This window comes from Stegodyphus dumicola, chromosome 4 (genome assembly GCF_044657685.1).
Source record: "Stegodyphus dumicola isolate Sdum_Otavi_A_Nest chromosome 4, ASM4465768v1".
Taxonomy (NCBI): domain Eukaryota; kingdom Metazoa; phylum Arthropoda; class Arachnida; order Araneae; family Eresidae; genus Stegodyphus; species Stegodyphus dumicola.
Genome location: NC_140771.1, coordinates 183,400,119 through 183,426,916, shown reverse-complemented (window position 1 = coordinate 183,426,916; position 26,798 = coordinate 183,400,119). Strand labels below are relative to the sequence as shown.

Genomic DNA, 26,798 nt, shown 5'->3' with positions numbered 1-26,798 from the left:
GTATTGAAGTTCACAGAACAAATGCATTGAACGCAGAAGTATCAAGCATGTTATAGAATGCTATCATGGCCCAGCGATTTATTAAGAAGTTCTGATTTATTTTTTCTAATGGTGCCAAGCATAGTGATTTTCCATTTTAGAAAAAGTTGTCCTAAGGTGTAAGATGTGAAAACATTATCACATGTAATATTATCCCCGAATACCCATAGGTAAGATCACCCACTATATACACATCGCATCTCCTGATTTTTCTCTGGCTTTGATGCTTGTTCTCCAAAGTAAATTTGTTTTTTCAGTATATACGAAGTTTTATTGTCACATAAAATCCACATTTTGATCCCATATTTAGATAGCTTACTTGGTATATACTGTTTGAAAAGACATCGGCCACAAAATTCTAATTTTTCATCTACAGTAATATTTTCATTCGGATTATATAATTTTGGTAGAATTTCTATCCATTTTTCTCAACTATCTTGCACTGCAACTAATTTATCCAAATTTCTTCTTTATTCCATGAGTTTTTTGTTGATTCTTCATATGATGTATAATAATGATCTGATATGTGCTTGAAAAGTTTTACTTTCAATATTTTTGACTTTTTTTCATGACTAATATTGAAGGAGAAAAGGTTTTTTCCATAAACCTTTTCTCCTTCAATAGTGGTTATTTTTATGGTTTCGCCATCAATTGTAGAATTGAATACTACCTCAAAAACACATTTTAAGTCTGCTATCCTTGCCGTTGCTTATTTTTGTGACCCCTGGAGTAGTTTTTGTAATATTAGCAGTTGCTGATTGAGAAGAATGGCAACGGATCCAACTTTCACTTTATTTAACGACTTGGACTGAATACTCTCTTTATAGTTCATTTGTTGAATATTGGTATCAAAATCGTTGTCAGAACTTCCGCTCTCAATTTCAGCAATTGCATGATTTTCATACTCGAATACTTCTTCGCTGTCAGAAGCATCTATTAGTTTAGCTATATCAGCGTGACTCAAATTTATGCGATTGACAATTTTTTCTTTCACATTCACAGGCACAACTCTTTTACAGTATATCAGAAAGTGAAATACAGCAAAAGAAAAAGAAACGTAGCAATGAGAGCAAATAGTTTGGCCCCCTGCCCAATCGTAAACTTTTTGACCTTGCACACGCTCTCCTGTCATGTGACTAAACGCATACATCAATGAAACAGGTTTCAAAAACAGATAAATTAGAGAAAAATCAAGAGTTACAATTTTATGTCCGAAACATGGTATTTCAGTACCATTTGAATAAAATTTTAAAATAGCTACTTACTTGTCATTACAGGTGACTGAAATTAGGCTTACATCTGCACCACTGTCAATCAAAATTTTATCCTAGTTTTTTGTCTATTACAAAAAGTCTATAATTGAATTCATGGCAATTCTATAAATCTTCAGCAGCAGATTCTGATTCAGGCTGCTAATTCTGATTCTGCTGCGCAGGCAAGTTTTCCGGGTTTTTCCAATTACATGGTGGCTTACATTTTCCCGGAAAGCATCTGGATCCGAAAGTGAAGTGGTAATAACACAGCTTACCATCCGGATTATAACGCTTCCGAATTCTACTTCTGCCTCTAGACGATGATCTATTTTTCTTTCTGTATGACGACTTCTTTCATTTGATTGGTGATGGAGATGGAGTTCTTCAATCCGCTTTTCCAATGAAGATATTTTTTTCACTAACTGTAAAATGTTTGGCAACGCGCTCGAATTATTAACTTCAGTTGAATGAACCTCATCATATAAGTCAGTTTGTGAATGCTTGTCGAAAATCTTATCAGCTGTAATCGCCAATTTATCAATACCTTCATCACTAAACGCCAATATATCTTTGATATGATGCGGCAGTTTGTCTCTCCATAATGTTTTTTTAATACCCTGGCAGAAATATCACAAGTTGCCAAGGATTTAATTTTTTGTAACAGATGGTTGTGTTTCATGTCTTCATGTCGCCAATTTCAACGCCAGGGTAAAGACGTTTGATTCGTTTATTTTCACTTTCTTTAGATATAATTAATAAACGCTCTTTTGCCAATGAATATTTGTTTTCAGTCTTATCAGTTATTATATCCCAAATAGTATCTACATAGTTAGGTTTCATTTGTGAGACAATGTCATTAAAGTGGGTATCTTCATAACTTAATCCCATTAATTTAAAACTGTGCCTCTATCTGATAAAATCAAATTTCTGGCTTATCTATTCAAAAAGGTGGAATTTTTATACTGACCCTACATAGTTTCCGAAGAATTCGCACCATTTGACTGGTTTCCTGTCTTCTCTGTATTTTCCCTAATATTTACCGTTGCTAACTTCAGATCACCAAATAATGTAGCAGTTGCGATATCATAAACGTTATTTTTCTGGTTTGAGAATAACCTTACGCTACTAAATTTAAAAGAAAACAATTTATTATTCACTTTTTAAAGACGTTCTTTTTTAGACAACATCATTCCACGCCTATTTTCGTTTCTACTGCTGCCACTCACAGTCTACAAAAAGTCCTACAAAAGAAAAGATTGTATATACTTTGTACAGGTTACAAATGCTCTTGGCATACTTCATTAGAAATTCGCCAACCTGTTACTCCAAGATAGCGATTCCGCGCAGGTGCCTGTACCCCCTTACTATTCATATGTAATTTAATGATATATATTTCCGCTTTTTAATGACATTGACAGATTACCTAAACAGACATTAACAGATCACCTAAGTAATCTTGATATTCAACAACAATTCATTAATTATTTAGCATTAATTTATTGTGTATTAACAGTTTAACTTAAAAGAATTTACTAATTACAGAAAAATATTATTAATATAACATATTTAAGAAGATTAAGAAGATTTTATAAAGAATTTCAGTATTTAAAAATCATTAAGGAAATTCGGTACTATTCTGTTTTGAGGACCGTAAGAAAATTGCAGCGGAAATGTATGCGCAAAAGCGCCAAATCTAGTAAACGCGCCCATTTAACAGTGCGCCAAATCTAGCATACTCGTTGATTTCAGGTTGCGTAAGTTTATATAGTTCTATATTTCTTAAGACGCCTATCATTTCAATTCAGTAAAAAACAGATCATTCAAAATTCTAGATAAGCAAATGAAGAAAGTTTGCTTACCTTTATGATCCGCGTTCTTCGATTCTGGTCCGCCGCTTTTGTAGACTCCGATTTGGTTTCAAACTCATCTAAAACTGGCACTATTTTGTATGAATCACTTTATTTGACATTTCACACAAAAGAGGAACAATTTCTAAATCATTACAACATCAAAAAAAAAAAAAAAAAATTCTAACTACTTAGCATCATTATTCTACTGCGTCACTGTTCTAAAAGCATACACTCATCGTTGCCAGTTCTAAAAAAAACAAACTTTCTTTTTCGATTCTCGTCGGTCTGGAGACTCAATCTGTTCCCCAACAGCGGAGTGTGCGTCGTTCGCGACAACGCCATTGAAATACTAGTTTAATTTTTAAATCTTTTTTTGATATCGTATCAATTTAACAATTTGGGAATTGCTTATGACGAAAAGTCGACAATAGAATTTGAGGTAAAGTGCAGAATCACCCACTGCTTGACGCGTTTTTACGAATTGTACATACTCGGTATAATACCTATTTTTACCCCCCCCCAAAAAAAATCCTAGATTTGCACAAAAATGGCACTGCGCACACCCTTGACTTTATTTATGTACTCACCGACCTATTTTCACTTAAAAAGTAAAAGAGAATTGACAAAAATCCAATTGTTTTTACCGTCGTAAAAAGCGGTAAACAAATAAGTGAGCGATTCTGCAGTTTACCGAGAATATTTTCAAAGAAAAGGCATCATTCATTTTAGAAAATTACGTTTGAACAACCAACGAGATGAAATTATGCTTTAGCGATAAGTCGGTAGCGAAATAGCGATGCAGGCATCCATTCAGTTATGTTTAGCAATTTTTATATAAATTATAATAATGTTCTGAAATAGTTATTTACTCTTCTTCTTCCATTCAGTCATGTTTAGTCTTTTTCATATAAATTATAATAATAAAAAAGTATTATATGAAATTAACCTTTCATCTAAATTAAAACATCAATCTTAGATAGTTATTTACTATTATACTGCATTTCTTGCCGCAATTCTTTTTAGCAGCATTGGCATCAACAATAATTTGGCGATTTTTAACGGCCGTCGAAACCGAATAGTACCATTGAGTTTTATCGCAAAATTGATAACATTTTAATGTGATCAAAATAATTAATAGATTTTGTATTTGCTTGTAACTTTTAAGAAGAATGTAGTAAAAAAATTACAATAATGGTTTATTAAACCTTTTATTTGTGTACAACATTTGATTGCTGCTATGAGACATAAAACAGTTTCTTAAAAACATTGCAGAAATTTTTCCCTTAGAACTACATTCAGTCGAAAGCATAGCATCTTACATTAAATAAGTTAAACCGATGAGTAAAATTTTCTGAAACAGTTTTTTTCACTCTTTTTAAATTGCGGGTCCTCTAAAAATCGATAATATTTTAAAAATAATAAAGTTGTTTTAGCTTCAGGAAGTAATAGTAGATGGCGCCATCAGTCGTGTTACCGAGCGTATGTATTACGATGAAAAGAAGCTGTTACATATTTCTGTTAAATTTTAAACAAATAATGTGTTCGAATATACTTATGTTTTAATGTCATTTTAATTTTTATAGTATGATTAAAAAAGTACAAAAAGTAATTAAAAAAACAATTTAGTGGCAATGTATTAGAAACAATCATTTTCGTGGTAAGTTACTTAATTGGAGCAAGAGCTAGCTGCTTATACTGCGCTATGAATGTTTCAAAATACGTTAAATCAGCCAAAGCTTTGAAATCAACCACCGATTTAAAAAAGAATATGTTTCTTTCTTGAAACTTGTACGCATTGCACATGGGGACATTTTTTGCAACCGAAGAAAATTTTTAGTATCGTCATTATATATTTCAGATTATAAGCTTAATATTTTACAGTTTTTGACAAAATTATGCATGTAAAATATGAATTATTTGTAAAACTTGAGTCGAAAGCCCGGCATAAAAGGAGCAAGGATACAATAAATTTATTTGATTAAAAGTCTTTCATCAATTAACTAAATCGAGATTGGATGGAGAAATTCATTGTTGGTATTATCAATAAAGTAGTACAACCAGGTTCAACATACACAATTTGTATGTGATACTTATTTCGCGCACAGATATTGTGGGCGCCGTGGCTTAGTTGGTTAAAGCGCCTGTCTAGTAAACAGGAGATCACGAGTTCGAATCTCGTCGGTGCCTATGGGGAAATTTTTTTTTTTAATCCAGCGTACGTGAATGAAAATGTTTATCTATGATTTATTACTGATGTTCAAAGCAATGAAAGAATAATGGTATGTGGCTATTTTCTACTTCGAAAAGTATAAATTTTCTTACAACACTTTAAATAAATGCCTTGTCATTTCCGTAAATTTAAATGAATTACCGTTGTCAGGTGTGTGTTCCTCAAAATTTGGGTCGTTCTCACGCATTTTCTCGTTTTTTATTTATTCTTGCAATGCAACTACAATTTTATCCTTAATCCTGTATGAAATGCATTTTTTGGGGGAGGGAGAGGGGGTTATTGTAACTAGTAATCCAAAGAATTCAATGCCAGTATTAAGCTAGCAATAAGGTATTATTATTGTAATATACTTATCCATGCGAAATCTTATTAATCCTCCCAATCTTTTCTTTTATGAAAATAAGGAAATTAAATGGGAAAAGATAGTGCCTAGAGCTCTAGATTATCTTAATCTGTAATCCAGCGAAAATTTTCATTAAACTAGTTTTAAGTAAATACTTATCACTGTTAAAAAAAAAAAGTCTCATTCTAATTCAGTTTCATACAATTAAACTCCAGTTCCTTCTATTTACTCCATACTTCTTTAATTATGCATTTTATCGCCTTCTAAAACCACTGTCCAGAACTGCAATTTCAACATATTATAAAAAACAGAAACTTTATTCAACATTTTCCAAAAGTAACATAAGCATTTTAGAAGCTCAGATTGTCAGAAATGTCTAAACTAAGTTTATTCAAATCTTCAGTGGGCAATTGTCATCTCAGCTAGCTTTGCTGTAGAGGCAAATGTGTCTAGATAAATCAAAATTCAGTTTACAAACTAATTCTTATCATCTGAAGAAGGACAAAGATTTTGTAATAGCTATAAAATATATACAATAAGACTTCTCTTAAAGTAATGCCCTAATGGTTTAAAGAAGCATTATGTTAAATTCTGGTGCACTATTATGTACATTTGAAAAATGTTTATTATTATATGGATTAGGTGATACAGTTTTATGCAAGATTATCTCACAGAAGACGTTAGCATTCATTTTCCTTCCTAAAAAAGAGAAACTGCCTTGAAGAAAAAAAATTATTTGAACCATGGTGTAATCAGTAAGTTTGTGCCCATTATGAGTCACTTCAGTGTTGCCTATCATAAGTTACAATCGCAGAAAAATCCAATTTTCAGTCTTATATATCTTGTGCATATAACTCAGGATACATATAAAAAACATTCTGCGCAATTACAATATATTATATTTAAGAATTTGTGACTTAAAATATCAAAAGTTTCTAAATACTGCTACGTTAGTTTAGATTTCCTGTAAAATATATTTCAGAATTTCTGTTCCACAGATTTTGGACACCTTTTTCTTATTTGCTATTTTTTGACAGCGGAGGGCACAAGAGTATTGTATTATAGCAGCTAATAGAGTTTTGTTTTGAATTTGGCTTGTATGCTTGCTTTTATTATAGCTTACCACTAATTAAACAATTTGGCTTGTATTGGATTAAACTGCCATCACGCAGTAAATTCTTTTATATATGTTATTTTAATGAGATAAATTATTGTATTAATGTGCTATGACTTTAAGTTTCCTTAAAAGTTTGTTTTGTGAACAAAATGCCTTTAACAAAGCACCAACTATTTATTTTGCAAAATTTCTCTAGAAATATCATTTCAAGTTTAGTTTGGTTATATCTCTCTTTCTATGCATATATTTACCTGTGTGTGTATATTATGCTAATGCAGATTAAGTGGCATAGTAAGTGCATGTTCTAGAATTTTTACATTTTTGAAGACAAAGAAAAGTAGAGATTAGCTAGCAAGAGAAGCAGAAAGTGAAGGCAACATGGTCATGATAAAATGTTGGTTCAGAGTAAGTTATTTTTGTTTTAGACACATTTTTACTGCTTTTTTAAGCATCTAAAATTGTTATTAGTAAGTATGTAAATATCTGCATCATTAGTGTTATGTAAGAATTATTATAACATGGATTAATTCTAAAATGATGCAGTTTAGGTAGTTTATTATAAACAGTTATTATTTTTAGGATAAAAAAGCAAATACTTTAATTAAAAAAGAGTGTTAAGGGACTATTGCAAATTAAAGTTGGAATTTGTTTTACATATTTTTTTATATTACACATAAAGCATCCAAAATTAAAAACAAAATTAAACTGGAATCAAGACAAGGCAATGCCCTATTAATATTAATAACTGAAACCGGAGAAAAGGTCTTCATTTTAACTAAATAAAAATTAATACAAATCATCAGTAGAATAAACCCGAAAAATAAAAAGGAAATTGGAAATAGAAATAAAAACTACAAATTACTAATCTCCTTTGTCTGAAATCCTAATTCAGAACTCATCAGAGGAAAATGAATTAAAGTTTCATAAAAGTCAATTAATGTGTTTCGAATACATGTTTCATTCTTCTGAATCATTTGAGATCAAAAACAAATATTATTTCCAATAATATTATTACCCAATAACAGATTTAATCAAATTTTCAAAAAACATTAATTTTAATTAAAACTGAAAGACCGAATCTCAAATGTATTCAAATTTTCCCTACATGAATTCAAACACTTAGAAAAAAAGAGAAAGTGACTAAAGAATACTACATTATGCAAAACTGACTACTCTAAAAAACAAAATTACCAAAGATACATCAAAATGCAAAAAGGCTTTCAAAAGAAATTACAAATTAAACAGTAAAAGAATAAACTTTTAAATCAACTGTCATTTAAACAAAATTCAAAGAATGGGTGGTCCCAGTTTATGCGAACCTTAAACTTTTAATACATTGAAAAAAAAAATGATAAACTTTATAAACAGTAAGCTTGAACTTTCGATTCTGTCAAAAAGAGTTTCCGATTCTGGAGCTGCCAAAGGATCTACAAAGCGAAAGCATGTTTCGATGTCCATCAAACAAAAAGTGGAATTGCGTCAAAAAATGGATAAAGGCATATCCTTTGTTTCTCGAACCATTCCGAAATCTGTTTATCAATTTCACGCTGCTCTACAGGGGGGGGGGAAGTCGCGGTTCTCAATGAACTGGAAGTTGATCTGTCAGCACTATCCTCATCTTCAGGGCAGATGTTTTTATTTTATTCAGCTTATAATTCCTTACTAAATGTAGTATTTCATCTCAATGTACTCCGTCTTTGATATGATTTAAATCAAATTCCTCGTCACTATAAATACCACGAATACACATCGAATAGTTTACTGGTTGCAATTTTTTAATTTCGACTATGCGTAATGTATGCTTTACGCATGCGCGCGTTGAAAGAAATGTTTAATAAAGCAAACAAATAAATATTAAGCTTTTTTTGGTAAATTTTGATACCCTTCAGATCATAAATGCTCTTTATTTCATAAATTACGGTTTCATATTTTTAATTTTATAATTTGTGCATGATATCTTACCAGATTTAAATTGATAATCTATAATCCAGAAAAACAACTAATCCGGAATTGCCGAAGTCCCGACGAGTCTGGATTTAAGTCTTTGCACTGTAGAAAACAAAAATATTGAAAAAAGCGGTAAACTTATTGAGTTTCTTAAAAAGACCATCATTTCCCAAAGTGTGGACTCATGCAAAAGGAAGTAGAATTCAAAAGTATTCTTGGTGTGTGTGTAATTATGGCAAAGCCTCGAGGGCTATCTGCCTAAGGGGAGGGATGCCTTTGTGGAGGACTTTCTAAGGGAAACTGGCTCGTATACACGTTACACATGGGGAAAAACCACGAAAACGCCCATGCAGCCAGCCCGTTTGCGGGATTCGAACCGAACTACCAGTGTTCAGCGACTTTACCGCTCGGCCGCTGGTAGGCCTACAAAGTATTCTTGGAGATGTAGAAAAGTTGAACTTCTTGGAAAAAGTATTAGATAATTGTCTAAGTATCCATTAGCAGAAAACAGTATTTTTATGTGTGCTGAATATGTCCTATCCTGTTAAACTTTGTGTGTGGGGATGTGAATCTTGGGTGTGGTTTGTGAAAAACCTATGTATTTATTTCATGCTATAAAAACTGTTTTGGTGTTTTTATATATCCTGATGATAAATCTGTTAATAAGAAATTAAACCTTTAAAACTGTAACATAACTTGAATATCTAAAGCAAAACTGTACCAACAGTACACCACATGGAACAAACTACTGCTCAGATGAGTCAATTAAAAGTCATACAGAATATATATATGTATGTCATTTCATGCAATATAAATATATGCCTACCAGTGCCTCAAATAGTAAAGTTGTTTAACACTGGTAGTTTGACACAGGTTCAAATTTAGGTGTACAGTATGGCAGCATAGGCATTTTTGTGGTCTTCCCCATGTGCAATGCGAACATGAGCCTGTTTCTCTTACAAAGTCTTCCATGAAGGCAACCCCTTTAGGCAGATATCCCTTGCATACCTTACCATAATGAAAAAAGCCAAAGAAAATATTTATTGCTTGAATTATCTTTCTTATCAAAAAACTACAGGTTTTCCTTCTGTTAAGTATAATTGAGCAGCTAATATGACAATTCAAATTAATAAAGCTTGTCATTTATTAATGATGATTTTAAAAATCATTTAATGATAATTTAGTTTAAATATCACGCTGAATAACACTCAAAAACAAAGTCCAACATTAAGAATCAGGGTAAGTTTTTAAAAATTTTTTGCAGTACTACTTTCGATAGTTTTTGAACTACCTTCTTTAGCTGCTAAGTGCAAATGAACCAAATAAAGGGTGAAGAAAAATAAGATAAGAAAAGTTGACGCCTTTAACGAAATTTTGTTTTAGTTTTTCTTATTTCATCAATAGATGGCGCCAGTAGCTTAACTTCTGACCAACTTTTCTTGTCTTTATCCCTATCTTATCTTTCTTCACCCTTTATTTGATTCATTTGCACTTAATAGCTGAAGAAGGTAATTAAAAATTTATCGAAACTAGTACTCCAAAAAATTTCTTTTAATTTATGCTGATTCTTAATGTTACACTTTGTTTTTGATCTTTTTTTATCATTTAAAGATAATTCAAAAAATGCAACTGTATTCAAGTAATAGAAAACTATAATTATTAGGTACTTTAGTTATAATTTTTATGTGTATTAAAAATTTATCAGTCACATAAAACTACAGATGCATGAAGAAATTTGACATAACAGAACCATGTCAGTTTTATTTACATCATAATACAGATGCATAAATACAGATATTTACAAAGTATTTTCTTTTTTACTCTTTTTCAAATGGTGAAAGTACAACATTTTAAAAGGCACAAAAATGCAACAGCTCTCAAAGTGCCAACTACATAGCATACTTAACTAGATCAGCAGAAACTTAAAATTTTTTTAATTAACTTCTTGATGAACACATAAAAAAGAGACTTTATAAAAGAAAACTCAAAATTACATTAATTAAATAATTCTGAATCTTTTAACAGAAAGATTTCAGAATATATTTGGAAATTTAATTATTAAGAAAACAAAGTTTTGAAATTATTGTGAAAGGAAATTCATATGTTTATGAAAAAATATAATAAAAAGTAGATTTTTAGGATAAATAACAATAACAATAACACATATATGTTCCTTTTTATAACTTAGAAACTTACAAAGAATTATATTTCAATTAAAGAACTGTATAAACATAGGCAAAAGATGACTTCAAGAGATAATTGAAAGTAATTTCAGTGGCAATTGATTATGATTATATGCTAATTTATTATGTCTCCTTAAGGTCGTATCATACATTAAAAAGATTTTAGAAGAATAACTCTTTAGAACATTTTTCCTGCTTTACCACATGACATGAAACAGCCAATCACAGCAGATCATTTTGGTGTTGCCATGTAAAGGGGAAACTAGTTCTCCAATAAAAAAGATAACTAATGACGGGGATTTGATGCTGATAGTAACAGCTGTAAGTTATTGAAAATGAACAACTTACAGTTTTTTGCGAAAGAAAGGGAAAAATCGTCCATCCTTCTTTCAGTGGCAACAGAGACAGAAAAGTTGTATGAAACAGTTGATCGTCTAAAATAAAAACATGTGCGATACCAGCCTTACACAATATTATGAAGCTTCCTTAATTCTCCACATTTTAAGATACAATCAATAATGATTTTCACATTTTTTGTTTTTAAAAGCACAGAAGTTGTTATTAGACCTGTCAAAATATTAGTCTGTATGGTAATCGACAATAAGTAATTTAAATTTTGTCAAATGCTAAAAACGAAAAAATTTTAAGTTATAATTCAAACACCATTTTAAAGCAAGATATAATTAAATCCTTATCTCTCTCCCATGGAATATAAAAATATCAAAAATCAATCGTCTTCCCAGCTATAACAGGGGAAAAAAAAAACTTCAATCTGAAAGATAAATTCTCTATAATATAAATATCGGTGCATAGTTCAATCCAATTTAAATAAAATCCATAAAAGAATTATTATCAAAAATAATAAGATATGGTATTCCCACTTATTCCAGTTTTCTCTAAAAATTAATTATTATTTTTTTTTTCCTTTTCCTTTTTAATTATATATATATATATATATCCGCATACTTACATATATAACAAACATATGATGCAATAAAGTTCTATCTTTGATAAGCTGTTTTTCAAGCTTTTTTAGTACTTTAACTATTATCCATAACTATATCTTTAAATAATTTCAATTTTTGCAAATACCAAAATTAGTTTGAAACAATCAATTTAACTATAATCTAAAGATATTGTTTCATAAGAATAAATTGAATTTTTAATTTAAAAAATTAAATTTAAATACACATTTAATTAAATATTCTTTGCACCATTGCTGCAAGGAATGAAATTTAAATTTAAACAAATTTAAATTCTTTACAAATACGTATAAAAGTTTAAAAAAAATTAAATTCTAAAAAAAGGAAAAAAGCAAAAAAAATTTTTAAATTATTTTAAAAAAATGTGCAAACATGTAAAAGATTTAATTCTCGAACTAATCTACAATATCATTTAAATTCAGAAGCATAAGCAAATCAAGTGCAAAATCTATCCATGAAAATAAATCTACTAATTTAATAAATTAAAATTAAATTAAACAATTTTTTTAAAAAATGCATATGTGAATGACCGTAGAGTAGGCAGGAGACAGACTTATCAAGGGGAAGTTGCCTCCAAACCTAACTCTCCAATCATTCAATTCGTGTTTCGTCATTCATGCAGGCAAGGGTAAAAGTCAAAACCAAAAGTAATTCCAATAAAGTGGTACCCTTAGAAATTAACATTTAAGTATTACCATTTAAGAATTAAAGTTCAAAAAGGAAAGTCTTTTGAGTAACAAGCAAGTAAAGTCAAGAATTAAACTTTTTCTTAAAAAATTAAAATTTTCTTTAATTTTTTATAAAATAATTAAAAAAATTTAGAAACCAATGTATTTTAGAAATCCTTGTCTACAGAAACTTCCCCTACACGAATATGCATATCAATAAAAAGAAACTATAAAAGAACTATACATAATCCAATTAAACCAATAAGAAACAAAAAGAACTAATTCACAATTTTTAAAAAACAAATATATATTTAAAAATATAAGTTCATATTTAGAAAATACTTTGATACTACATAAAAAATTTTTAAAAAAATACTTAAAGCAAGTAAATAGTAAGTTTTAATTCTAACTTACCTACTATATGAGTGTTGGGGTCTGCAAAAGTGTTGTGAAAGAGAAGTAAGTGTGTTCTTCAAATTATATAGATGGCGCTTATGTAGGTAAAGTTGAGTGTCAAGCTGCTATCTTTGTAATAGTAAAAAAAAATTTTTTTAAACATTAATATTAAAAATTAAATTAAATTAAATTAAAAATCCTAAAGGTAGTAATCAATTATTTAGGGAGTTAAGTAACTGAGCCAATCAAGAGATGTAAGTTTGCTTGAAGGAAATTAAAGTGTAGTGGTATGTGAAAAAAATGTAAACTGTTTGTAATTTGAAATGTGTGTTCTGTTGAAAAATTGTGAAAATTGTTAAAAAAATTTAAGTGAAAGATATTTTGTGTGAAAATTGCAAAAAATTAAATTAAGAAAAACTGAAATGTTTTAATATTAAAGTTTTAAAGTAAAATTTCCCAGAATTTTTTTGAAATGAAGTCCTTAAAAAACTTCTAAAAATTCTCAGAAATTTCTCAAAAATTCCTTTAGGAAGTTAAATAAAACTTAAATTTGATGAACGAAAATATTAAAAGTTTAATGAACTTGATTTCAATTGGTATATCAAAACTTAACTAAATACTGGTTAAAGTATGGAAAATTAGAAGAAGAAGAATAAAATCTTCACTCAATTCGGGCTATAATTGAGACTTTTGAAAAGAGTTGGCCCTTTATTAGTAAAAGGAAAAAATCCAGTATTGATTAAATATACATATTTACAAAATATTTACAATAAAAATTTACAATAATTTCTTTACTCTTTTTTTGGAGGCAACTTTCCCTTGATAAGTCTGTCTCCTGCCTACTCTACGGTCATTCACATATGCATTTTTTAAAAAATTTGTTTAATTTAATTTTAATTTATTAAATTAGTAGATTTATTTTCATGGATAGATTTTCACTTGATTTGCTTATGCTTCTGAATTTAAATGATATTGTAGATTAGTTCGAGAATTAAATCTTTTACATGTTTGCACATTTTTTAAATAATTTTAAAATTTTTTTGGCTTTTTTCCTTTTTTTAGAAATTATTTTTTTAAACTTTTATATGTATTTGTAAAGAATTTAAATTTGTTTAAATTTAAATTTATAATCTAAAGATATATATATTCTTTTCTCATAAGTAATGCACTTTCAAATTTTAAACTGGGTTTATAATACCTAATTCAAAATTTAAATCTTATGTATATCCAAGTAAGGAACAAACAGATAATTCCAATAATAGTTAACTTGCATACCATCATTTTCCTTTCTTTTGAAGTAGAAAATGTAACCTTCAAATAAATTTTTGAAGATATAATCTAATGAGACTAATAATGAAACAATATATTTAGAAAGGATTAAGCTAATATTTAATTAAAGATTAGGTATTTATTAGGAAATATTTATTACAAATTTATTAGGAAATATTTAATTAATGATTAGGTTAATATTTTAATATAAAACCAGTTACTTACTATAGATACTACTTAGATTACTTAGATAATTAGGCAAATGATTTAACATAATTATGTTCCATGTTTGATACAAAACAAATTTTCTAATTTACATTTTTTATATACATTAATCAAGACTGTAGTAGTTAAACAGCCTTTTATGACATACATTTAAGAAAACTAAATAAATTCAAAGATTTAAAAAAGCATTAGATGTCTGCTTCTTATTTCTATCTTTCAAGAGCATGAATCTAAACAGTAATTTTATTAGCCTAAATTTATGATGCAGATTTTGGTCAATTGTTCTAAACATTGGCTCTGTGTCTGGCAGTGTTAATTATGGCAGCTGTTGCAGAACTTGCATATCTTTTATAGCTAGAACTGCTTTTAAGAGCAAAATAATGAATATTGCTCATATTTAAAAATTACAAAATTTACAGATATGAAACATCTTAACCAAATAATACAAAGCCAATTTAACTGTTTTATAACAAAAATTATGCATTGCTGACTGAAATAGCTAGTTCTAAAGCAATAATAAAGTGTTATTTCAAAACAAAAGATATTATTCATTATTGTGCATATAAATATCTTTACTGATAAAAATTATTATACCTAACACTGAATAATTAATTTTGCTAAAAACTGTAAGTTTGCTTGAACTGCAAGTTAAAAGGATTAGAAAAGATAAACTAGCATTGAGACAAATATTAACTTCACTGAGAATTCAAGATCAGCTTCAATGCAAAAACAATTTTCATCTACAGCAGCAAGGAAAAAGGATGACGAAAGATTAATGAACAAAGATTTGATAATATGTAAGGACCTTATTCTTTTTTGTATTACTTTTTGCAAAGTAAATATAAAAATAAAAGAACAGAATGAAGTAATAAACTGTATATATCGTGCAAGTAGTTTACCTTATTTTGTTCAGCAAACAAAACGAGTTTTAGAAAATTTAATTTAAAAAAATTTTGTTTAAAAATAAATTAATAATGCTCAGTAAAAATAATGATTCGCTTTAAAAAAATCTAGTAGTATATGCCATTAGTAGTACACAGTATTTACACAGCTAATAAAACTAGATATTTAGTTACTCATTACAAAAAAATAAAAGTCAGCAAATGTTCTAACAACTTTTAACAGATTTTTAGCTCATTTCTGGGGAGTCATTATCCCTAAATTCAGAATCTCTGCTCCAATTCATAATCAGTTCTGAATAAAACAACTACGTCATAACTATCAGTATTAAAAATAAGGGCTACCAAAAAAATTAACTATCAAATGTACTACTATTACAAAAAATGCTATACATATAATATAAAATGAGAAATGCCTTTATATATAAAAACATATATACAACTTTACCAACATCAAATCTTTACCATAAAAAATTAAGTAAAATAATATAAATTAAAAAAAAAATTAAAGGAAGTAAGCTTTTTGAGGGGGAGGGGTCAAGATTTCCAAACATTCTCAATATTAAAATCAGAAACCAACAGACTTAGCAGCATTATAAAATTGAAAAAATATCATTTTTAAAGAAGTAGCTATCATGTTTCGGCAAGTTAATAAAATTCTGCTTGTACAGTCTGGTGAAAATTCAAGTAAAAAATTAAAGAGCAAGTAAAAGCTTACGAAATAAACAAGTCTGAATTAACCAATTAATTAAATTTTAATTTTGGTTAATTAATACCACTTCCTAAACTTCCAAAACATTTCTGATGGAGATATATAAAGCAACATATTTTATTGGATAATAAATAAAATGTGCAATAGTAAATCATAAAAAATCCACTGCTACCAAAGCAAAAAATATCAAAAATTTCAAAAAATTGCATAATAAATACAGATATTAAATTTCAAGGAATAATTTTTTTGAACATTTGTGCACACAGAGAAGTCTAAAGCACTTAAATTATCAATAAGCACTCACCAGTATTTTTATACATATCATCTTATAAAGGCTACAGACTTTCAGCTATGAAATTAATATTTCTGGATATTTTCTACTCTTAAAGAATACTTCTGTACTAAATGTGAATAAGAGACAAAGTGTCTCATAAAAACAAAATGCAGTGTGTGCTTGCATCTATAAAAAGCATTTTTAAGTTAATGGGATTATCCTTTTAAAGTTCAGAATAATCGCATACGTTTCCTTCAGAAAATAACAAATCTCATATAATTCCTTCACAAAAAAATTTTAAAATAGTCCTACCCATCTAAAATTCTGGTTATTTCAGGTTATTAACTTTCCTGATTATTTACCCATACAGAGAGCTTGGTTAACATTAATCTACAAATAAACTTGCATTTCTTCATGTATTTGTTTAAAAATTTCACAACATGGCTCCTTTTCATATTAAATTTAGAAATATATATTACAAGTCTTCTACCAAAAATGTTTATGATATTCATGCACATAAACAAATGTCCAGAAGCAAATATTTACTGCCTCTGTGCAAGTTATTGAATCATTGTTGACAAAGGACAAATGCATAGTGATGGCAGCTGAAAACATAACATCAACTTTTTGTAATTGTAACAAAGCAGGATAACAAGTAATTGGTCCACTTTGTACATTGTGAAATGATTAAGTTAAAAATCTATGGCAACTTCGCAGAATGTATGTACATAAAGAACATATCAAATCAATATGATGTTAATCATTCATTTCGGAGGGCACAGCATAGACTGATAGAAAATATGAGACCCAGAACCTGAAAGAAATCATTTACAAAACATTAGATCTGTTACACCAATTTTAATAATAAAGTACTTTGAAAAAATGCACTGAACAGTTTTGCCAATGATGACCAGACACTAAAAGGAATGTGTTTAGCTGAAGATCAGATGGGCACTAATACAAGTAGGTCCACAATTCCTAACTACCATGCTTTTAGCCTTTAAGAAAGACTTGACTAAGTTTTCATTAATATTTACAGGTATTTTGCCTAATTCCTCCATGTATATGTGGCATGGTGAAGAGTTCTGTGTTCTTTTCTGGAACAATCTGGTAACTGTCACTCCAATTCATCCAAAAATACTTAAGTATTACATTGAAATCAAGGCACCGGTAAATAAGTGCAGTTTTTTTCACTCACATTCCTTCGAACCATATTTGACTTAAACAGCTTTATGAATTGACATATTATCATGCTGAAAGGCAGTTTTAAACACTTGCTGAAGATTATGTAAAACTGTCCAATTGCCCAATATTCTTTCACATCCCTTGGCATCGAGGGTTCTGAATATAAAAACAATTAGTGGAATGAAACCAAGCCAACAAAAATTCCTCCTCTACCAAATTTCATGCTACATTCTCCTGGAAATTGCCATACACATAAAGATGCGTGAAATCTTCATAAATGCAGCTTGAACTTTCACTCCACAAAAGGTTTTCCAATATTCCAGAGTCTACTGCAACAGATTTTACACTGCTGTAGTTGGCAGGCAGCATTTTACACGGTGATCTTTGGTTGATGTATTACAACTACCTCATAAAATCTAAGTGTAAAAATTCTAAACATTTTGTATATGTAAATAACATCACATCCCAAAGCCAATATAAAGTCTGTACCTAAGTTTTACTATTGAGTTTACTAATGAAGCCTACCTGTCTGACTTAAATGCATTAAAGACACTGATAATCTTAATCTGTCAATTTTTCAGACATCTCACATAGGATTGTAGTTTTACATATTTCCATTTCATATCTGCACTAATCACTGTAGCATGTGATGTCTGAAATTTGTCAACAGAATGGCCAAATCAGTGGATATTAATAATTATGCCACAGTATTTCATTCAACTTGCATTATGAGTTTATTTTGATAGCAATAGTCATATACACATCTACTGTGAGCTCATAGTCCTTTTATTTGTTCATAATATGTACTCACGATATAACAAGCAACATCATTCACATTCTAGTGAGTGTGCAGTCATTAATGACAATATGGTTCATTAAATTTATACATGTAATGCCAACAGACATAATTCTATCTTATCAAATCAGTTTGACATTGAAATTGCCATACACATAAATGTAAAGTATAAATATGAAAATAATACCAATAAATAATACATGCTCATATAAAAAGGACAACTAAAAATAAAAGTTGAAGACAAAAAGGATGGAGAGTATACACTATGGGTGGACAAACACTTTTAACTATGAGCTAAAAAGGTCTTTTTAGGGCATCATGTGCGCAAGGCTGTTGTAAGATGCAGTGGTCAGGGCCTTTTTCCCGTTAGGCCGGACAAACCTGGGATAGGACCTGCTTCTAAAGGGGGCATAGGCAGTGTTTTAATAATAAACAGCTGTTTCATTTTCTCCAAAAATTTTTGCCACTGATAAATTAAAACAACTGATAAAAGTTCTTTTTTACAATGGCGGCAGCAGTACAGCAAAATCACATGGCCTGACAATTTCTTTGGAAACAAACAACTTAAACTGCAGTTCAATGTAAAAACTGAAAACAAGAAAGAACTTATAAGAAGGTTTCCTTCAATCTTTATTTTTTTTAATTGTTATGTGCATAGTATGTGATGTATAACATATAGAATCTAATGCTATAAAAAGTAAACATAGGTAAGCAAAAAAACAATAACAATGTTAGTAAATTCCATATTTACTTAGAGATATTAAAAAAAGTACAAATGTTTGGCTGCTTCTAATTTTAATTAATAAAAGTGGGTATTGTTAATAATCTTGTTTTCTGTATGGACAAAAAGTGGTTATTTATTTATTTATTGAATTTCAAACTACATGTTAAGTATCTAAAACTGAAATTATATTACATAATGATATTCAATCAAAAGGGCCTGCTGTATAACAAGTTTAAGGTTCAAAAGGCCAATTTTGGCAAAAACTGGCAATTTTCTTTTATTCATTCATTCGATAGATTGTTTATTTAGCTTTCCAAAACTGGTCTGCTTTTGTTTCTATGTTAATTAGAAACCGAGATATTAAGGATTTCATAAAGACGCAAAAACCGGAAATGGGCATTTAAATCACCGAAAGTTCGCATTCAAAGGGTTGAAAAGAGCTAGAAATGGACATACTAAATAATTGTTATCTTTGAAATGTAATGTAAAGACTTTTAAAGAGAGAAGTTTAATAGAATCTTATCTGTAACCTGTGCAGCAACTGAAATTATTTCCAATAAAATGCAATATTTTTATTAATTACCTGTTGAAAGCATTATATCCTCGCTAGCATATGAGTTTGATTTGATTTGACACATTGCATACTGCAATTAGATTTATCTTAGTCTTTAATAATAGGGTGATAAAAAAAACGAAGCCGTGTTTGTAAACGAAAATGCGTAAGGAACAAATTTATGAAACATGTTGCAAAGGAAATAGAGAATAATATTAATAAAGCAATTCCCATCGAGTGAACTAAAACTAAAATGCTTCTCATCGGTAGGAAATGTTTTGTGACACAAAAGCTATTTATATTTAAAGTAGTGTCAGCAAATATAAATATAGTCATATTCAGAAGCCTCGTTCCAGAGTTAGAAAATTGAAGGGCAAAACAAAAATATCTTGATGGAGATGTCAACATCGCTCCCTAATAATAAACAAATTCTTTATTGACAAACTTAAAAATGGATTTAGAATCAGGAACAATGAATGGAAAGTGCTGTAATTGCTACATTTCTTTCATCTCTAGTGCAAAACTACCTATACATGGTGCAGACGGACCAGACATTTTTTGTAAATATCAGCGCGCTGTATCAGTTAGAAGAATGTATACAAACAAATCCAAAGGACTGGGCTGAAGAATATAATTAATATTCTGCAGAGTGTACATAAAACTATGTGAGCAGAAGCTCTTTTAAAAGTTATAAAGAAAGACACAAAATGCAAACAAAATTTTAATGACATTTTTTGGAAATTTATACTGATGATTGCCATTGTGGAATTACAAACTCTTAAACTGGGGACATATATAGCTGTTATAAACTTTAACAGAGTGCTTTTAGGCTTACTAGATATTTTAAATTATACAAGGTGTGCAACATGGTGAATATGCAGTCGAGAGATTTAGTAAGCTCGACATGGAGCAAATAAGGAAATCAAAATATCACTCACTATCCAGAATAAAATTTCACAAAAAACAAATAGGCTGAATATAAACAGAAAAGCAGATAAAATTGAACGAAAGTAAGGTATAACCTATAGATATGGGGAGTTTTAGATATCTGGGTCAAGATTTAATAATAAAAATAAAGCATTTTAAACATTAAATGCATTTTTCTCAAAATCTACTTTGTCTAAAAACTGGCTCACTTGGTGCAAGACAAATCAAATTATTATTATTTTATTTTTATGAAACTTTGTATGCTTAATCTATATATAGTTATCTAGGGAATGACAAACCAGAATATTTATATGTTAAATATTTTTGTAATTGTGGCCTGTTATTTAAATAATAACATCGTGAATTTATCGAAAATCTCATAAAAATTTTCAAACTTCTGAAATTGTTTTACTGTTCAAGATATTCTTAAAATCCTATGTCATTCCCTAGATAAAAGCATGTAATTTATTATTCTATGATTTTTTAAATATAACTTTTCATATATATTGTTTAAAATTTGCTTAAAATTTCACGTAAATTTAATATTTTTTGCAGGATAATAATAGAATATATTAAATTTTGATGTTGCATAATTAATCTCTGTAGATAATAAATGATAAAATGTGTTTATAGTATACTTATACTGCTTTTTTGAAAAAAAGTGCTCCGAACATGTTCGGATACCTTAAGTGGATTTTGTTATTTTTTTCATAGATATTTATCAAATGATATCTTTTATCATGAACGTTTTTATTTTTGTTTGTAAAGATAAAATGTTAATCCAGGAAGGATTAAACAACAGATAAACAGATTATCACATACTGCCATGTAAAAAGGGCCTAACAATAATAATTTACATGGAACTTTACATGGAATTTTTTTGGGCTAAAAACATTTATTAATAACATCAAAAACTCTTTTTGATAGAAATATATACAGTATTTTAATGCTGCTAGTATACAGAGTGGGTAAACAATAGAAATGTTAAAAATTATCCAAATTAAAATGTTTTATTGAATTAAAACACGAAAAAGAGCAAAGTCTGTTCTATATTATAAGTCAAATATTATGTAGGCACTGTAACATCACCAAACTTCCCGGGATGGAAATAAATAAAACAGGTTGATTTTTTTTTAGGTTTATTTAAAACTTAACACATGAAATCTAGGTTATAATAAGGTTCAAATTAATATACAAAAACAATATTATGGCCAAAATGTTACACAAGAGAAAAACAAAAGTTGCCCAGATGCAAGAGGCATCTTATTCCGATGACATTCCTTAGACATTCCTTAGACAAAGCCCCCCCCTTTTTTTTTTTTTGTACTGTTGCAAACAAGAATCAGATATGCATAGCAGAATGCAGTTTAAAAACCTCCTTCGATTTCTTTCATCCAACTAACTTTAAGTGAACCATAAAAATTTGTGGTATTTCCCATGAGAAAAGGTTTGGTTTGCTTTAGTTAATTGTGGCAGAGCACTCGAGGGCTATCTGCCTAAAAGGAGGGTTGCCTTCATGCAGGACTTTCTAAGAGAAACTGGCTCGTATATACATTACATATAGGGAGAACCACAAGAACGCCTGTGTAGCCAGACCTTTCAATAAGATAAACCCCGGGATTGAACTACCAGTGTTCAGCAACTTTACTGCTCAACCACTGGAGGGCTGCATGAGAATAGAAAACTCACTAATTGCATGTATACTTTTTTTCTCATAGTACGAATGGCAACACCCGCATCTATAATGTTTAACTGTTAAATCACTTTATTATTTCTTTTCATTACTTATGAAAGGCTTAATTTGTTTGTTTCTGAAAGTGAGTTGCCAATGTTTGATATTTTGAAACTTCATGAGCACTTGAAGAGGGTAAAACATTAGTTATTTGGTTACATTATTTTAGGTTCTTTTATAAAATTGCTATGCATTACAATTATCTAAGTGGCAGTGAAAAACGTAAAATAAGAAAAAAATTAGCATGGAATGGAAAAAAGTGTAATATTATCATTCTTTATGTCTTCCCTATAAAGTCAAAATAAAGCCCAAGTTGAATCATTGCCTTCAATCAGTAGTGGTGAAACACCTGAAACATCCCTTTTGCAAATGTAGAAAGAGTTGATAATTTTGATAACAATATTCAAGCTAAGAAGGCAATATTGAGATGACCAAGAGAGCAAACAGAATCATTTAATTTAATAACAAAGGAAGGACTTATTAAAAATATACACTATACATATAATAACAATATACACTATAATAACAATTAGAATAAGACAAAAATAAACAACTTATTATTAATGACCATGTTAATGTTCTATTTAATATGAGGATACAACGAATCTAAATACGGTAGTGAAATAATTATTTAAAACAAAAGAATACAGAATTAACAAAAGACAATTCCATGCCCCCCAATAAACTAGGCATTACTCAATTAAGCTTTCAACAGATGGTCAAATCTATGTATCATTTCAGTCTCATCATCCATTATGATGCACAAGAAAACAGATTGATATTGCAACAATGGAAATATTCAGGTCTTAAAACACAGTGCTGAAATGTGAAGTGCTGAAATCATCAGTACTGAAAACATTAATTCTGATTTTTAGCCAATAGATGGCGCCACGAATTCATGACATCAACTAGCATCCCAATAGAAATCTGACAATACATCTATGTTCAAATTCTAGGATGTTATGTTATGCTCTTATGAAGGAACTTCTAGGAAGAAACTTACATTTATATCATGGTACCTAGATTTACTATTTTTCTATCATTATCTGAAAAAATTTCAGATTTTTATAAAAAACAAAACTGAGTAAAACATAAACAAATTTATTTTCAATAACCTTTAAAAGAAAATTTATCCTCAGAAAAGGAGAGGCATTTAAAAAATACATTACATCTTCAAAATTTTAACACATGATTACTGAAACCGGCTGAAGGGAAAGCATAAGAAACAGAGAAATAGCTTAATTACATGCAGTAGGTATAGCCAAGGAAGGATATAACTCACCTGAATAACTCCTATACCTATACCAATGCCAATCATAATTATCATATTTTCTTCAAAATAACGCTGTAAACGTGGAATACATCCCTGTAAATAAAACAATATAAATATTATTTCAATTATTATAATGACGCCATATATAAAGGAATTACAAGTCAACAGAAATTTAAAAGTTCACAGTTGAATGATTTAAAAATAATATAATTCCAAAGCATTCAGAAATGAACTAATTTTATTCTACCAAATTGTTGCAATATGATATAACTCCATTCACCTGAATTTCAAGGTAATGAATGCTCAGAACCCTATCTAGAGACAATATTGAATAAAATAATTTCAGATTAAAGAAAGACCTTTTTCATAAAGGCAGTATTGTATAAATGACTTCTATGGATATATTTCCAAATTTAAAAGTTCTGATCATAAAAGTGGAGCAATGTATAATGAAGATAAAAATCTAATTCAAAAAGTGCTAGAACAATGTGAATAGACCAAGACAAAGAGCAATGTGAAAATTTTCTATTAGGAGTTGCACTAGGAAAAAGATGGTTACAAGATTCACCACTTCAAATCTACATTGCAACTTAAAATGCAATTTATGACCAAAAGTTTCTCGCCATCTAAACCTAACGATGTCAGCAAGCTGGCACAAGTAGCTTGACTGCTATAATATGCCAAAGAGGTCTATAGTATTGTTGAGCTCATTACCTACACTTGTAAACTGAAGTATTATTTTTTTTTTTAAAGTGACACTCTATCAATATGGAGATGATGACATAGACTATGCTAAGATTAAAAAGTTCTAAACCTAAGACAAAATTCATGAAAGGGAAAAAAAAACTAGAGAGTATTAAAAATTTCAAAAGATTTCTCAAAATCCTCCTCGGTCTCTGTTTAAAAAATATTTTCAATATCTACATATGGAAATGAAGGTACGTAAAGCTTCCTTCCAGTCACAAGCTTGTTTCCTTGCAGCTTGCACAAACTTGGAGACAAGTCTATTCTCTTTCACACCATTTGTGGAATTACAGACATTCTTAAGGTGTTTCCAAATTATTCTTTTAGCCATACTCTACAACAGGGTTTCTAAAACTTTTTCAATCGCGACCCCTTTTTATCACAGAGATTTTTTTTTTTTCCCGACCCCCATATTTACAAAAATTTTGTGGGACCCCATACGTATTGTGCAAATGTGACACATGCTTGAGTGAAACTGTCAATTTTTTCACGTGTACTGTAATATACTATTGCAGTTTTAGATCATTAACTTTAATTTCTAATTTTAAGACATAGAACAATGTGAAAATTTTAAATAAGTAACAGACGAAATGACAGCATCATGAGCAAAAAGCAAGTAAAATGAATGTTTATATAATAAAAAAATGCGTCGAAACGTTTTCATTTTATTCTTTGTCTGTATTGTCTTATCTTTATCTATTTTCAGATACATCGTGTAAAAATATTTGGTAATTGTAAAATTATTATAGTAGTAAATTAAAAAAATATAAAAACTGCTAAAATTTTTGGTGACCCCCTGCAGCAGGTCCCACGACCCACAGTTTAAGAAACCCTGATCTACAATAAACAGCTCTAAGAACAGCTACAATAAACCCTGCTCTACAATAAACAGCTCTAATAAACCCAGCTCTATGATAAACAGCTCTAAGAAACCTTGTTCTACAATAAACAGCTCTAAGAAACCTTGTTCTACAATAAACAGCTCTAAGAAACCCTGCTTTACAGTTTAAGAAACCATGCTCTATAATAAATCTGAAAAAAATGGACTTGAAAAAGTCCTAATTTTGGAAAAAATTTGAAGGAAAAGAAGTGACTTTTTTAAATTTGTATTTCTCTAATTTGATGTAGCATACAATCTTCAAACAAGTTTTGACTTTATCTTGATTAATCTGTATAATATGTTTTCATAATATTCAAACAGAAATTACACAGCAAAGTCATATTTTGTTTTCTTTTATTCAGCATGATCTCCTTTTGAATGCAAAGGACTTCATCAAAGTAGATGTCTTTATGATTTTAGGTCTTTTTCATTTTCTTTGCAGTTTTACAGTGAACTATTTTGAACTTGGAAACTTACCCTTCCATTCATTAGGTGGTAAAAGTGCTGTGTGGTATTGTTCACAAGATACTGGTATGGGCATTACTCATTGATTTTAATTGATAAGTTAAACGGAAAAAAATGGAAGCCCAGAAGTAACATAACACATACTGTCTTTTGTATGATCTAATCTTGGGTGCAGTACAGTAAAAGCATGCCAAAAGATATCTGGCAAATATGGCAATAACCCTGTATCAAAATGAATATGTCAATATTTGCACTTTCACCAGGTAAGAGGCAGCTCAAAGTCCAACTAAGATCACCAAGAATTGGTGAAAAAATTTAATGTATGCATGAAAAGCATACTTTGAAACAGATAAAGCTGGTAATTTGAATTGCCAGAAACAGACAGACAGATTAGAATGGATTGTGAGTGTCAGATTTACTTCTGCAGAATACATCAAATAATAACATAAGAAGTTTTTACATTATTGCATTTTTAGATCAAATAATAACTAAAGAAAAGAAACAGACTCTCTGTGAAAGGTGTATAATGACACAGGAATGTTTATAGGCCAGACAAATCTCCAGGAAACAGTGCAAAACAAGGATTATATCCATAAAAGGTCTTTACATGATACGATTACAGAGTAGTGATCTACTCCAAGCTATTAACACCAAACAAAAGCCTTATACATGCAGTTATATTTCTAGCAATTAGATTGATCTGATTGATGGCTCTAAGAGAAAAACACCTATCAATAGTGAGTCGTCAAGAAATGATAGTAATTAAAACAATTTCAAGACTCCACATATCTCAGGAGTCAAAGACAGGTACAGAAGTTTAGGTGAGAGACTGCAGAGTACCATCTTAATTTACTAGACACTACTGTGGAAAGTTTAAAGAAATGACTTTATAAATCACAAAATTTCAATTTATTGGGCAGTATGAATTGCATCTCCTTCAAAATAATTCCTTCTGAAGCATTTAACCCAACACTTTTTTCAATTTCCAAAACATGTTTCAAAGTCATCTTCATGAAACCCTTCTAATACTTGCAGCTAATTTACTTTTATAGTTAACAAGGACAGGCATCTGACTCAGTATGACCACACTGTCAGGCAGAATTTAGGGATGACAAAATTTTTAGAATTTAA

General features: G+C 29.4%; 1 protein-coding gene and 1 non-coding gene across 2 annotated transcripts in view; one reads left to right on the top strand and one right to left on the bottom strand.

Moving 5' to 3' along the window:
- The first annotated feature begins 5,255 nt into the window (after window positions 1–5,255).
- Window positions 5,256–5,329, top strand: TRNAT-AGU (transfer RNA threonine (anticodon AGU)). The gene has a single exon. It is a non-coding gene; the product is annotated as a tRNA-Thr (tRNA).
- Window positions 5,330–10,503: 5,174 nt separating this feature from the next.
- Window positions 10,504–26,798, bottom strand: part of LOC118179627 (CD9 antigen-like) — a 211,092-nt gene continuing 194,797 nt past the window's right edge. The window contains exons 6-7 of the mRNA XM_085815865.1: window positions 23,588–23,671; window positions 10,504–17,202 (exon numbers count right to left, since the gene is read on the bottom strand). Coding sequence (XP_085671991.1) covers window positions 17,149–17,202; window positions 23,588–23,671 — 138 coding nt within the window. The 3' untranslated portion in view covers window positions 10,504–17,148. The remainder of the gene's footprint in view (window positions 17,203–23,587; window positions 23,672–26,798) is intronic.